We start from the raw sequence: 15,882 nt of genomic DNA, 5'->3' as shown, positions 1-15,882 counted from the left end.
ATATTTTGTCCCAATTTTCAACCCACATACAGGAAAACAGCAGGCTAATCGAGAAATTGCCGAATATGCATCACTTAAATGTATGTGAATTACTTTCAAAACGTTATTCGCACTTATATGAAATATTACACCACGTGTCTACAGTTTTCACCTATTATCCAAGTACTGAAGGTGGTTTACAATTTTTTTTGTGTGTGTATTTCCGGCTAATTTGAGCGATAATGCTGCTCTCAAGTGGCAGGGTGCCGAAAAAAATATAGTTCACAAGTCCGTATATTCCAGTTCCCTACCTACCCTTGGTATCCAAGCACACACATTTTTGTAGATATAGTGACAAATTATTATTTTTTCTGCACGAGTAAAACTATTAAATTTCGAGCACATGATTTTCAGATAACTTGGAGAATAGGAATTCAAATTAAACTCATGGCCAGAGAGCAGTTTTTCGGTCGACATTGCAGTCGCCGTCATCAGGGAGCAGTAGGTAACTTCTCCCTGATGACGGCGACTGCAATGTCGACCGAAACGTCGGTGAATTATTCGCCAAGGACACGGCTACAACCCAGAAGCCAAGCTACCTCAGATAATGGCCGTGAAAGCCTGCGAACATTATTAGAATTAAAAAGTTTTTTGGAAGTTGTTATTTCTACTCTAATGTTAAGTCTTTCGAGATATGCTTCAAAGGAAGTAAATTCAGTATTCGTGAATTTACGAAGATGTCGCTAAATTTTACGAATATCGCCAGGTAATTTACAACCAGTGGTGAAGTCTGGGTTGGAAGTGTGGGCCAGTGCGGGGCCCGGAGGGGCAGCGCCCCGGGGAGGGATGGCGCAGGCAGGACCGGTTCCCCGGGCCTCTTCCTGGGACGCCGTCGGCTCCCGGCTCCTCCTGCCCCCGGCCCTGCCCCTCGTCCTTCAGCCGCGCAGGGCGCCGTGTAGCCGTGTTCGCCGCGCGAGTAGAACACAGCCGGCTGCATCTCGGGTGTCGCCGGCCACGCCATGTCGGCGACGGCGACAGGATCACCAACATGGCAGACTTTGCGCATGCGCGGGTAAAAAAAAAAAAAAAAAAAAATTCCAACATCTGTTTTCCGCGCGGGCTGTACTTCTGCGTTCGCTTACCACGAACTCTTTATTCTCTCAGTACGTCGCATTAAAGAGTCGTGTCGACGTAAAAGTTCATTGAAGAATTACGAAAATATCCAAGTTTATGGAATAAATCGATGGAAGAATATAGAAGACAATGCCTTGTATTTGATTTCTTGATTATGCTATCAAACTGAGTTGTATTCATTCTGAAACAATCCACAAATTTTGACTTGTTCCTCACACGCGACTGCTTCGTCAAATCATGAAATTCTTCAGATACTTTTTTTTTTTATAGATTAACTTCACGATCCCATGTGTGTGTGTGAGAGAGAGCCAGCGGAGGGATCATCATCTTCGGTATCATCACTCGAATCCCACGGAATGCTTCTGTCCGACATCGCGAAACCAGACCTGGCTCAGCGAAACATAGCGAACATCGTGTAGGTAACATAGCCTAACTTTCCGCGTGACCTCATCTTTACCAGCGGTTCTTCCGGGTTGCTATCCGTCCGCCTCCTCACGTGACCTGCAGCCAATCAGTAGAGACCTGTAAAATTCGCGATTTCAAATCCCTAAAGGATAGACTCCATGATCCTCTACGCACTCGCGCAAATTACATCTGCTGATTGGTTACCGACTCGTAACACCTGTTGACTGGAATGATCGTGATTCGCTAATTATTCTGTTAAAGATTTTTCATTGGCCCAGCGTCCTTCAGATAAACTGTGGCCCAATCACTGAAGCAAAATAATGTCAAAAGTATTTGGACTCTATCCTATCGCGAAATGAATCCGCGAATTTCACAGGTCTCTACTAATCAGATAGCCCAAAAAATTTATATTCCGTCCGTCAAAAAGCTTGGTGACTTCATACTTTTGGAAGGGCGGGAGGGTTTTACGTGTCAAATTTTATTTACATCATTAGAAGGTTTTGAAGTTTGTTAAGTTGTTTAGCTGCGTCGATGACCTACAGTGTGCAGGGGATTGTGGAGTCCATCCTGGAGGTCGTTGAAAACGTTACCTCGCTGTCAACGAGGTGTTACGCGAGGTCGCCACCCCCCTCTCAAGGGTCTAGCACCTCCCACCAGAGCGCGCTGAGTCTGGGCCAGATCTCGTGCCTGCACGGGAGGACGGACTGTCGCGCTGTTTAATTGTCGCGCCGACGGCTCGCACCGTAAACACGTCTTCCCGGCCCGGCTACCTCGCTTTCCCCCCCTGGCCTTAATTAGGGGGGAGGAAGAAAAAAAAAGCGATTCGAAATGCCTCTTCTCCATCACTTAAAAAGCCATTAGGGCCTTTATCGCGTCCATTTGAAAGGGTCAGCGCTGGGGCGGGCGTATCGCCGCCTCCCATAACACCGGCTAGGGCTGGTTCACGCATGGGTCATATCCAGGGGGAGGGGGCATCGGGATATTTGAACCCCCCCCCCCCTTCTCCTCAAATAAATTCCGAATAAAGGTACTCTTGGTTTTTGTGTGGTCGCACTTAAAATACTACGCAAGCTATTGTCGTCATACTAATTCGTGTTGTTTGCCCTAGATGATTTACAAAATACTAAAATTCAAGGCTGCCTATTTAAAAAAAAGTGCGTCCATTGCTGCAAGGGGTTGAAAAAACCTGGGTTTGGAATAAGATAATAAATAAATATTCCCTACAATGTTCACTAGCGAATCCATTCTTATTTTTAACTTTCTAAATTTTGACTAAAACAATTAAAATAAATTTTTATCTAACCAACCATTATTGAAGTGGAAATAACAATGTTTTAAAGTAAAAAATAATCATTACTTTTTTAATATATTTACTTTCAAAATCGATATACAGTAATTTATTGTATAAAACCTAACCATGTAAAACTTTGACTGGAACAATTTTTTACTAAACTAATTGTTACCTTTAAAAATAGAGCTGAAATTTAAAAAAAATAATTCAAAATTTATTATTATCAAATTCATTCGAATTTATTTTATTACACGGCCACATTATTAGTGCAAGGGATGAAATTTAATGTTTTTTAGGGTAAAACAATTAAATAATTATCTTATTTGGCATATAATATTCAATTCTTTCTAAGTTATTAAATGGTGTATACATTGAGATAAAAAAAATATTGCATCGATCATTTTCTACGATCATTTTCTAATATTGGAGAACATATATACCTATGTTGTGTACATTAAGTTCTTAAAATGTTCCAGTAGTTTCTAAAATATTTCCAGAATAAATAGGTAGGTACTTCGAGATCTACCAACGTCTGTAGGCTGTGCCAAATGGTTTTTTTTTTATTTATTGTAGTATTACAAACTGTTTCTTGGCAAGTGGTTTGTAAAAATTTACAAATCAAAAATGTTTGCGTGTGCGGACGAGGAGTTAAAGCCTCGGTGAACGTAAGAGAGACCGTTCGAGCACTGGGAAAGCGAGGGAAAGGGGAAGGGGGGGGGGAGAGGGTTTCCTCCGGGTGCTGCGGTAATCCGCGCGGCGATCAGGGGCCGCGGCATCAGCGGAGGGTAATGAGAGGCTGCGAGTCCTCGGAGTCGTTAGCGCCGCCCCGCGCCCGAGCGAATTATAAAGAAATTTGTGCTCGCCTCGCCTGCCCTGCCCCCCCCCCTCTGCCCCACCCCCTGGCCTTCAGGGGGGAACCGCGGGGACATCAGCATGTCGGGGCGAGGTCTCTTCCGCTTCCCAGGCCGCCGGCGCTGGTGTCGCCTGGTTCTTGCGACGCTCGTCCGTGGTCGTTACTTCTTCCCCCCCCCCCCCCTGGGCGCCCTATGAACCTGCCCCTGCAACAATGCTCCAAGGCCTGGCAAGACACTGACACACACACACACACACACACTCTCTCTCTCTCTTCTTTTTTTTTTTTTTTTTCATTTCATTCGTAAACGGAACAGACATTTCCCTTGTGAAAATTAGCAGATTATTTGTAAATTTGTACAACTGTCACTACATAATAGTGTTCTCACTAACACCGGGGGTTCGGATTCTTTTTCCACCGGGAATTTATGCCTCGTGTTGTTCCCAGTGCCTCCAATAGTTGAAAAGTAGGGGTTCAGTGACCTCCAGGATGAACTCCATAGTTCCACGTACACTCCGTCAAATGTCACCCCACTCATTGGCTGCTGTCTTGTGAGACGTCCCAACGTTGCAGTCTGTGATTCGTATAAAGCTTTGGTTGGGTGTTTCTCATTGGCCCGGAGTCATCCCAGGTGAGTTGTGAGCCAATAGCAGAGGCAGCACTGAGGTATAACTATTTGTATTTTAGCCTATCGCGAAATGAATTAGCGAAATTTTTCCGGTCTTTAGTTAAAAGTTATTCGTAAACCGTCCCGTGTATCAAATGCGCACATAAATAAGATTTATACAACAAAGAAAGTCCCACAATCGGATAACCGATTCATCTTTTGCCATGGTTTAGAAACACCAGTTTAAATATAAAAGTTATGCGCTAATTTTCGTATAGAAATGCTCAGTTTTATCATGAAAAAACTTGTTTGTCGTATATTGTATTATTACAAAAAATACGTCTGGGCAACTGGTGTCCAAATTAATCATTAATTGAAGGACACAAAAAAAAGATTCTGCGTCCCTACTGCGTAGTGAATTGGAATGTGTTCCACAGTAGTACGGCCCCGGATGGTTAGGTTTGGGGGGGGGGGGGTGAGGGGTGAAGTTCTCCTTCCCCCGGCACGGCGGTAAACACGGCCGGTGGTGTTTACACGCACACCGACCCCGCCGCGGGTGTAACAGCACGGGCGCATGTCGCCTCCCCTCCGCTCGTAATGCCTACCCCTCCCTCCAAACAACTCTAAAACCCGGCCCACGCTATTGATTCCGCCCCTCCCGCGCGCGGCCGAGAAGCGCCCCGGATAAAAGGATCGGGTAAATCACTTTCTTTACGAGCGTGTAAAGCCGGCCCGCGCCCGGAGCACACGGTCCAGCTGCGCGGCTCCCACGCGCGAGCGGCGTGGTGGGGGCAGGTTGCGACACGCACGGCACAGAGCAGGCACGGTACAGAGCTGCAGCCGCGGTCCGTCCGAGAGCGAGAAGGAACACGGGAAGCCTTGCTTTTCACAGACGAGAGAGCCACACCCGAAGTTTCCCGAGTTCATCCTCGCTTTTTTTTTCCCGTTCTATCTCATTGTATAAACCGGTGTGGCATTAAATTTTGCGGTCGATTAGGATAGGTTAGCTACATTATAAATACTTTAAAACATTGTGGATGGTTGGTTATATTAGGCAGAGGTGCCCACCCCCCCAAACACTATGACTCACCCCCCCCCCCCCCGAAATTTTTTATGCCATTTTCTCAATGATTTACTCAATTATTTTATAATATTATCCTTTTTTAGTATTATATTTTATCAATTTTTTGTATTAATTAAAACTGATTTTCTAATAATAATTTTGGTCATATCAGGTAATATTTCCATCCTGAACCGACAGATGCCAAACTGCTTTTGTTGAGGAATGTGCGGGGTTGCCAATTTGATTTACAAGATCAATTTCAATTATCAAAGCACCAGAAACGTATTTTCACATTAGAAGCTATAATTATGTAAATAATATATACATTTTTTTCGTCTTTTTCCACCCCCCCCCCCCCCCTGAAATTTTAATGACGCAGTCTGCGTCGTTCCCCCCCCTTGTGGGCACCCCTGTATTAGGTAAGTAGCCTATAGCTACATTAAAAATACTGTAAAATCATTTTATGGTTGCTTAGCAAATAACTTTTAAATATGTAGCTATCCAGGACTAGGAAACCGTTTACATGATTACACATTATCTTTCATATAGCTATCCTAACCAAATCAACCGTCTACAATGTTTTAAAGTATTTATAACGTAGCTAACCTAACCTTTTACAATGAACCAAAAAAAAACCGAAGATGCACGATCGGACGTTTGGCTCTCTCGTCTGTGAAAAGAAGGCTTCCCGAAGGAACATAGGCACGTGCAGGCAGTTCGCAGCACAGTTTCAGTGGCGCCTACAGTCGCCACAGTGATACTTCCCTCCGTGTTAACATTACAAATATCATTTTAACGGTAATTATTAAGTATTAAATTTTTTTTAAATTTAATTGGTTCATATTTTTCTAAAATCATAAAAAAAATGTCTATTGACACATTGAAAAAAAATTATTCAATACTATCCCACCAATAATTTTTTCACAGCATAAATTATTTTTAGCACCATTAATATTCACTACTAATAATAACAAGTCATTATATTTAAAGTATGTGCTATGCTCAAAAAAAAGCCGACATGTTTAATAATATAAAAAAAATATTTTTGACAAAAACCATTCAAACTAAAATGACGTAGCCTATTTCGTTTATGTTTCCTTAGAAGTAAGTAATTAATATTATCAGTTGATTCTCTCTATGAAATACAACAATATAATTTATTTCCAAAATTATCATTCCAAATTTTTCTTTATAAATACAACGTTTCAGATACATTAAAAAATGTATAATGATGTTATAAAGTTGTGCATAAAACATTTGTACTCTATAGCGTGTTTCTGGCAACATAACATACCGAACAAAATGCTAATGGCAGAAATTGTGCACTGGAAAGAGTAAAAGATCATTAAGACGCTAGACATCTGCAAAAATTCGGGTTCTCATTAGGAAAGAAGCTGAAATGCGCACCATTGCACACTTAGGCTGCGTTCCCATTGGACTATAAGTGCATGTTACGCGAAAAGATTCCGAGACTATATTAAAGTTTAAAAAAAACACTGTAGCATCGTCCATGTGTTTCCTGATTGGGCGATTTTCTTTCGGGTACTTGTTGATTGTTACAACACCAACCACAGTAATTCATTGCCTCAAGCAAACGCGTCGTGAATGACCCGGCTAAATGAGGCAACGACTTCTCTCGCAGACGGCCGCCAATCACAAGGAAGAAACCGCTGGCGTGTGCATACTTTGTTGCAGTCTAATAATAATTTTTCGCGACTATGCGCCAATTTTCGTAATAAATACTCAGTATCATCATGAATAGAGACCGGAAAAATTCGCGGGTTCAATGACCTTTAGGATATACTCCAATATCCTCTACACACTCGGGCAAATGCCAAATGTTCATTGGCTGCTGACTTGTGAGTCGTCACGTCTGGGTGGCCTGTGATTCGACACTTCTATGAGTGAGGGTCTCTAATTGGCCCCTTAGTCCTCCAGATTAACAGTGGACCATTGGCAGAAGCAGCACTAAGGTATAATCATTTGAATTTTAACATAGCACGAAATGAACCCGCGAATTTTTCAGGTCTCTAATCATGAAAAATGTTTGTTCATGTATGTATGAAAAAGTGATCGTAGGCACGTGTTGTATAAATGTACAGTATGGGTCCCGAAGTACGGGGAATGTCCGGCCGAGCGCGCGCGGAGAGCTGACGGTGCCTCGTGGTTGCAGCCTGAAGCCGCCGCCCAAGGACGGCGTGACCAAGAGCAATCCGTCCAAGAGGCACCGCGAGCGCCTGAACGCCGAGCTGGACACCCTGGCGAGCCTGCTGCCCTTCGAGCAGAACATCCTGTCCAAGCTGGACCGCCTGTCCATCCTCCGGCTGTCCGTGTCCTACCTGCGCACCAAGAGCTACTTCCAAGGTCAGTCGCAGCTCGCCGCGGCCCCTCAGACCTCGCTGAGACCTTTGAATATATATACTGTATAGAAGTCGCCAGCCCAGGTTAAAATTTCTAATACGGCTTTGAGGTAGTTGGTTAATTCACCGCCGCAATCGCCACCATCTCTAGGGCATCGACTTGTGGTGGTCCCTAGCGGACAAGTGTCAAACTCTTCAAACACCCCTTCCCCCTCCCGCTGAACGACCGTGAGCTGCAGTGAATGATAGGTGAGGGGTGCGGGGAATGACAGCGGGCAACAGAGCTGCGCTCTAACGTGTAAATAAGAACTAAGACGATACAGGGCGTTACGGCAGCGCACTGCAGCGGCGAAGTTCCCAAGCTGCTCATCATACGCATCTGAAAAACGTAGAGTAAATCCTATCCACTCGCGACTTCTATACAGTATATATATATTCCAAGCTGAAACTGAGAGGCGTCTGGGTTAGGGGAGACTAGGTGCGTCCCAGACCGAAGCCTGTACGCCTGATCCTGCTGGGGTTCAGCCACGCAGAAAAGATAGCATTAGAGACCAGAAAAATTCGCGGGTTCAATGACCTCTAGGATAGACTCCAATATCCTCTTACACACTCGGGCAAATGCCAACTGTTCATAGGCTGCTGACTTGTGAGTCGTCTCGACTGGGTGGCCTGTGATTCGACACTTCTATGAGTGAGGGTCTCTATAATTGGCCCTCAGTCCTCCAGACTAACAGTGAACCAATGGCAGAAGCAGCACTAAGGTATAATTATTTGAATTTTAGCATAACACGAAATGAACCAGCGAATTTTTCAGGTCTCTAGATAGCATGCATTGTGTGCTTTGTTCGGGGATTGGCCAGCCATAGCAGTGATTGGTGCCATGACTAACTCCCCTATTTTATAACTAGACTATAAGTAGTTATGTTGTGCCCAGGTAAGACCTGCTCAGACACACAGGAAAACCCTGGGCTCAGTCACGCGGGGTAGAACAGTGCAAGCGTTAAGCAGGCAGGTTCGGTACAGGACAAGGAGGATGGTCCAGGAAGAACCTTGCGGTCCACGCTGGTCTCTGTGCGGGTCTGGGTTGGCAGCAGTGGCACAATACGCCCTTGGCGGCGAGCGATCTCATTCGTAGCCCTGCGGCAGCCAGTCAGCACGTGCGCTTAAACTACAGAAAAGGGATACGGGGTTGGGCACATGTTGACAATAGTTAATGTAATGTAGGTTCATTTACGTCAGTTGATCGCGAACTGGCGCGTCGGGCCCCGCTCCAGGAGGAATAGAGCGGCAGGTCGCCTGTCGGCAGTAAAAGGCTGTCGACAGTTAGTGAAATCATCCAATCTGTCATTGCTAGGGACAGGAAAAATTCGCGGGTTCAATGACCTGTAGGATAAACTCCATAGTTCTACGTACACTCGGTCAAAAGTCACCCACTCATTGGCTGCTGTCTTGTGAGACGTCCCAATGTTGCAGCCTGTGATTCGTATAAAGCTTTGGTCGGGCGTTTCTCATTGGCCCAGAGTCATCCAGGTGAGTTGTGAGCCACTAACAGAGGCATCACTGAGGTATAACTATTTATATTTTAGCCTATCGCGAAATGAATTCGCGATTTTTTTTCTCTAGTCATTGCTAGAGACCTGCAAAATTCGCGGATTCAGTTACCTCCAGGATAGACTCTACTACACTCTACACACTCGGTCAAATGCCACCTGTTCATTGGCTGCTGACTTGTGAGTCGTCTCGACCGAGTGTCTGTGATTCGACACTTCTATGAGTGAGGGTCTCTAATTGGCCCTCATTACCCCAGATTAACAGTGAACCAGTGGTAGAAGCAGCGCTAAGGTATAATTATTAGAATTGTAGCATATCACGAAATGAATCCGCGAATTTTGCAGGTCTCTAGTCATTGCCAAAGCCGCGCCAGGGCTTCTTGGTCGACTGGTGTAGGGATCACTTACCAATTTTTTTTTTTTTTTTTTTAATAATAACCGAGCGCATGGCAGGCCAGGCACACGACCTGTGCGAAATCAATTTACAACTAAGGTAGCCTATGATTGGTTGCTTCTTTGGTTCAATGTTTCCGATCTGGCTCACTGACCTCCGGATGAACTTCAAGCCAATAACAGAAGCAGCACAACAGTATAAGTGTTTGAAACACAGCCTGCAACAATGAAATTTTCCGTTTTACATTATACACTGTAATAAACAGTTCAAAAATGTACAGGGAAAGCACAGATTTTTCCAATTATTCCAAGGCCAATCCTATTTTAATTTAAGGAAAAAAATAAATACCTTTAAAAACATGTTTAATATTGTTTATGGTAAAATACGCATTTTTATGTGAAAACAAAATGTAAATTTTACAGTTGCAAAAGCAAATAAAAAAATATTTTTGTTGCCACGGAGAACTACTGAATGTTTTGTTTTGTTTGTTTTTTTTCACTAGGAAATGTTTGTTTGATTCTATATTTATAAAATAATTTGTGGTTACCACACAACTGTATGTATGGGAATAGGTAATGTATAGATTGTCAACTTCCATAGCATACTTAACGAAAATTATCAAGATTGGTTAATATTGTATTATTTTAGAGACCGGAAAAATGTGCCCATTCAATTTTTGATTCTATAGGTATTTAAATTTTAGTCTTTGTGCTGCTTCTGCTACTGGCTTACGGTTTATCTGGATGACTCTATGGGCCAATGAGAAACACTGAACGAAAGAAGTATCGAATCACGGGCAACCCGGTAGTGAGACGTCGCACAGGTTATTAGCCAATGAACAGGTGACATTTGCCCGAGTGTGTAAAGGACTGTGGAGACTATCCTGGAGGTAATTGAACCCGCGAGTTTTTTCCAGTCCCTAGAAATTAGTAGAGCCAGTCATTTTTTGCGAAGTTATTTCGAGAAAAGCTGTGTGTAAATATTCCATCATCGCTTGTGTTTCGCCGCACGATTCACAACAATGCTGTGCTGAAGCAAATGTGTTTTAAGTTGCCTGGCCAAATAAGGCAATGTCTTCTATTGCAAGAGGCTGTCAATCACAAAGCGGAAATTACTGACGCAGTAATAATACCGTATTGCAGTCTAGTAAGCTAATATATATATTTTTTTTCCACGATAAATCACTGCCTCTGGGTATTGGTAGACATCTGTATTTCGCGAATACATTTCGTGTCAAGGTATTTTACAAAACACTGTAGATTTTTCTTGTATTTATTGGCTGTGGTCGGTGAAGGCTGTTTTCCCGCACTTGACGGGGCCAATGAGGACGTAGTTACCGTACTGCTGCACGCCCGCAATTCGCCCAACCTCTAAGAAAAAAGCTACAGTTATGTGTGAAATAGCCTGACACGAGATGTATTCGCGAAATACAGGTGTCCTTAGGTATTGGTGGCGTTGGCTGAAGACCTGTCTCCGCTCCTGTTTTGCTAGCGGGATGCTGTGTCCCAGCGAAGCTTAAATTACTTTTTTTTTTTTTAAGTGCGCGGTATGTTCGGGGGTGGAGAGGGGTGGGAGGTGTGTAGGGGAAAGGGAGGGGAGGCGGTTTTCGCGCTGGTTCGGGGCTCGCGCGCGGGAGCCCGCCTCCCATTGGTCGGCCTGGGACCTCGCCACCCCCGGGGTCGCCGGCTCCTATTAACCTGTTACTAATAATTCTCCGTCCGCGCGGGCGAAACTAATTAGGGGCGACAGGTAATTAATGAAGGGGAAGAAGGGAGGGTGACCACCACCACCGCCGCCGCCGCCTCGCAAAAATATGTATTTTTTTTTTCCATCAACGCGCAGAGCATTTTCTTTTGTTCCATTAAGGGCGCCGCGCTCTTCTTTCGAGCTTCCTGCTGGCGAACTGGCCTGCTTCCCCGCGTCCATGCCGGGCCGTCACTTGCGACACTTACGTCAACAACCAGGGCAGCCTGTTAATTGGCTGCTGACTTGTGAGTCGTCTCAACTAGTTTGCTTGTGATACGATACTTCTTTGGTCGAGTATTTCCCATCGGCCCAGAGTCGTCCAGATGAACAGTGAACCAATAACAGAAGCGGCTTAGAGGTACATAGGCCTATATGTATTTGAATTTTAGCGTATCGCGAAATGAATCCGCGAATTTTTCCGGTCTCTTAGAGATTACAGTTCGTGTCAAGACATCTCACAAAACATTGTAGCCTATTTTTTTAAAGAGCTATTGCTATGAAATGGAAAAAAAAATCGCAGGTTCAGTGACATCTAGTGTAGACTACACAACCCTCTGCGAACTCGGGCAAATGCCGCCTGCTCATTGGCTGCTGACTTGTGAAACGACTCATCTGGGTGACCGCGGGTTTGTCATTGGCCCAGAGTTCTCCATATTAGCTAGTAGTCAGCCAATAGTGTAAGCACCACCAAGGTATTTTTTTTTTTTTAATTTTAGCGTATCGTGAATTTGCGAAATACTCCGGTCTCTAGCTATGGCGAATCGTGAGCGTGCAGCAGTACGGTACCCACGTTCTTATTGGCCCCGTCAAGTTCGGGAAGACACCTCTCACAGACACAGACATGCTTACAAAAACACGCGTGAAAACAACCAAAAGATGTAGACTACTTGTGTACTTGTGTAGTCTTTGTGTGTGAGGCAAGTAGGAGTTATCAAGGGGAGGAAATACATTATTATAGCTCCCTAAGGATTACATTGATTAAACCTTTCAAAATAATATCTCAGTGACCTTATGTTGCTGTCATCAGTTTCTCTTTGTCCAAATCCAAGAAGGAAGGGGTCTGGACCCCAAGTACTTCCTGGTAGGGACTGGAAAAATTTGCGGTTTCAATGGCCTCTAGGACAGACTCCACGATCCTATTATGTAGTCGGAAAAATCGCATCTGCTCATTGGCTACTGACGCGTGAGAACTGTCAACTGGAAGGCTTGTGATTTGAAACTTCTTTCGTCAAGGGTTATTCATTGGCTCAGAGTCCTGCAGGCACACTGTGGTCCAATACTGAAGCAGCAGAAAGTTAAACGCATTTGGATTCTAGCCTATCACGAAATGAAACCGCGACTTTTTCCGGTCTCTACTTCCTGGCTATCCGACTTGCCACCCGCGGGGGCAGCCAGATGCGCTTCTGTGCTGCGTGCTGCTCTGCGCGGCGGCACCGAGTGGCCGCTGTGATCGATACGTCAGCGACGACCCTCGGCGCTCTCCCGCCCGGTGACGTCACCGCCATGGCGGCAGATCCCCGCGTTGATAGCCCCTCCTTTCCCCCTCCACGTCTAGGCCTACCTGCCGTTGTAGTTACATGCGCGGCGTTGTGGGCTCTGCATGATAAGTAGGGACTCGAAAAATTCGCGGTTTCGATGACTTTCAGGATGAACTACACAGTCCTCAGTATACTCGGGAAAATAACGCCTTTGCATTGGCTGCTGACTTGTGAGTCGTCTCAACTAGTTTGCTTGTGATACGATACTTCTTTTTCTGAGTATTTCCCATCGGCCCAGAGTCGTCCAGATGAACAGTGAACCAATAACAAAAGCAGATTAAAGGTACCTATATGTATTAGAATTTTAGCGTATCAGCGAAATGAATCCGCGAATTTTTCCGGTCTCTAATGATAAGCAAGCGTCTAGAAGCGGAGAAAACACGGGTATCTCTACGACATACAATATTGCAATCTGGCGAGTGTCCGGATGTTTATTTTTTTTTCGCGAAAAAAAAAAAATATTCCATAGGTATAAATATATAGGTACGGAAATTTCGCCGATTCGTTTGGTTGCCAGCTATAATGCAAACCTTCATTAGCTTGCACTTTGCTCACGATTGGACCGCGGTTATTTATACACGCCCCTCCGCTGTCGTAAGCCAACGATGCACAGATAGGAAAAAAAAATTCGCGAATAAGATAGTGCCGATCAACGAGAGAAAAAAAATTGGTTCTCACCAAGAAATCATCCACTGAAAAAGAAAACGTTGGTGGAGCGAACATAAGGCTTTGAATTCCAGCCTGACGCCAAACTAAATTGCGGAATTTCCGGGTGTTCGGAAAAAAAATTCACGGTTTCATTCACCGATAGGTTAAAATTCACATACTTATACGGTTGTGCTGCTGCTACGCTTGGCTCGCAGCTAATACGGAGGACTCTGGGCCAAAGAAGCCACAAATCACAGACAACCCAGCTGAGACGTCTCACAAGTAAAAAGTCATACATAGAGACCTGTAAAATTCGCGGATTCATTTCGCGATAGGATAGAGTCCAAATACTTTTGACATTATTTTGCTTCAGTGATTGGGCCACAGTTAATCTGAAGGACTCTGGGCCAATGAAAAATCTTAAACAGGAGAAATAGCGAATCACGATCATTCCAGTCAACAGGTTTACGAGTCGGTAACCAATCGGCAGATGTAATTTGCACGAGTGCATAGAGGATAATGGAGTCTATCCTTTAGGGATTTGAAATCGCGAATATTACAGGTCTCTAGTCATTCATTTTTTCCTGCTATACACAAGGGAGTTCAGAGTATATCCCAGAGATCACGGAACCCTCGAATTTTTTCCAGTCCCAGATTATACAGCAAAAAAAAATAAAAAAATAAAAAAAAAACTGTCCCAGCATAAGCCTGAAATGTTTGGAGGAAACAATTTTTAAAACTGTTTAATGCGTGTCCATACCTCGCTAGGTTTTCTTCCCCTGTGGTTGGCAGCAGTGTGCCTCATTCAGCCGGGCCATTCACGACGTACCCCCGCTTCCGTGCGGAATGTCAGTGGTTCGCGTGCCGACGGTAGACATGCATCTGGAGGAAACTCAACCAATCACGAAACACAGGCGATGTTAAAGTATTCTTAACATGCAGCTTTTTTTTTTTCACTCGAAAAAAAAAGTCACCGCCCACCGTTCGTCCCAACAAGTGTGCGATCGTGTTTCGAGTATTAATTTCACTCCAGGATAGACTCCAATTGTCAATATATATAAATAGCTATGAGGCATGCATATTTCGCGAGAAGATTCCGAGACTAGCTGAGAGTCAAAACACTGTAGCATCGTCTGTGTTTCTGGATTCATGATTGGGTGTGTTTCTTTCAGGTACATGTCTATTGTAACAACACCAATCACTAGAGACCTGCCAAATTCGCGGATTCATTGACCTCTAGGATAGATTCCACAGTCCTTTAAATACTCGCGGAAATTACACCTGTTCATTGGCTACTGACGCGTGAGACGTCTCAACTAGGCTGCCCATAATTCGGCACTTTCTTGGTTTAGTGTTTCCCATTGGCTCACAGTTCCCCGGATAAAATGTGAGCCAATCGCAGAAGCGGTACGAAGGTATAGATGTTTTGATGCTAGCCTATCACGAAATGAATCCGCGAATTTTGCATGTCTCTACCAATCACAGTGATTCAATGCGGAATCAAAGGCATCTTGAGTGGCTCGGTCAAATAGAGCAACGACTTAACTCTCGCAGACGGCCGCCAATCATAAGGAAGAAACCGCTGGTGCGCGTATACCTTGTTGTGGTCTAATGGGCGTTCAGATTTATTCGCGAATAATGCCTGCCCCTAGTAATAGCTATGGGCAGGCATTTTTCACGAAACTTTGTAATTTTGGTCATGGAAAGTCAGAAATTTTTTTTTTACAGATTTATGTGGACACCGTATCAAATTATTAGTTAGTGATGTCTTTGGATAACAACGTAGGTAATTTAATTAAGTTAATAGGGACCTGCACAATTCTTATACTTAACTAAGCAGATGTCATTTGTCCATTGGTCGCAGTGACATTTTATCTTTCTGCCAGATGTCACGTGATTAGGTCATTTGAATTATAGCAATGATGTTATTGGTTCCTTGTCCTTTTGGGCGTGACAAACCTACCTACGGTCCAATGATAACGTAGTTCAAGAGTACAATAGCGTGCATTTCAGCCTCTCTCAAAGTAAAAAAAAACGCTCATTTTGCAGTATTTTCTCATGAAATAATTTGTGTGGAATGTCACACTTCGCTGTTAAACCGGAGTGGTTGACAGTTTCTATTCGATGTCATTAGCTTTTCCACATTATTCGTGGTCATTATCGTCGTCTAATATTTTGCCTTCATTCCACTTCTTTGGTGTTGTAGACCCGTTCTCGTTATCTAGTCAGCTTATCTGTACAGGTCTTGCGATGTTTATTCAAGAAATATCTTCGAGAAAAATATTTCTGGTACTGACTGCAACTAAATGTTTTT

General features: G+C 44.1%; 1 protein-coding gene across 3 annotated transcripts in view; it reads left to right on the top strand.

The window, feature by feature from the left end:
* The window catches only part of LOC134537501 (aryl hydrocarbon receptor), a 280,224-nt gene that overhangs the window by 141,101 nt on the left and 123,241 nt on the right, over window positions 1-15,882 (top strand). For all 3 annotated transcript variants that reach the window (XM_063378000.1, XM_063377999.1, XM_063377998.1), the window contains exon 2: window positions 7,506-7,696. In XM_063378000.1, the coding sequence (XP_063234070.1) occupies window positions 7,506-7,696 (191 nt within the window). The remainder of the gene's footprint in view (window positions 1-7,505; window positions 7,697-15,882) is intronic.

Source organism: Bacillus rossius, chromosome 12 (assembly GCF_032445375.1).
Source record: "Bacillus rossius redtenbacheri isolate Brsri chromosome 12, Brsri_v3, whole genome shotgun sequence".
NCBI classification, from domain to species: Eukaryota; Metazoa; Arthropoda; class Insecta; order Phasmatodea; family Bacillidae; genus Bacillus; species Bacillus rossius.
Note: the sequence above shows the minus strand (reverse complement) of the source record. Positions and strands in the feature narration are given on the sequence as shown.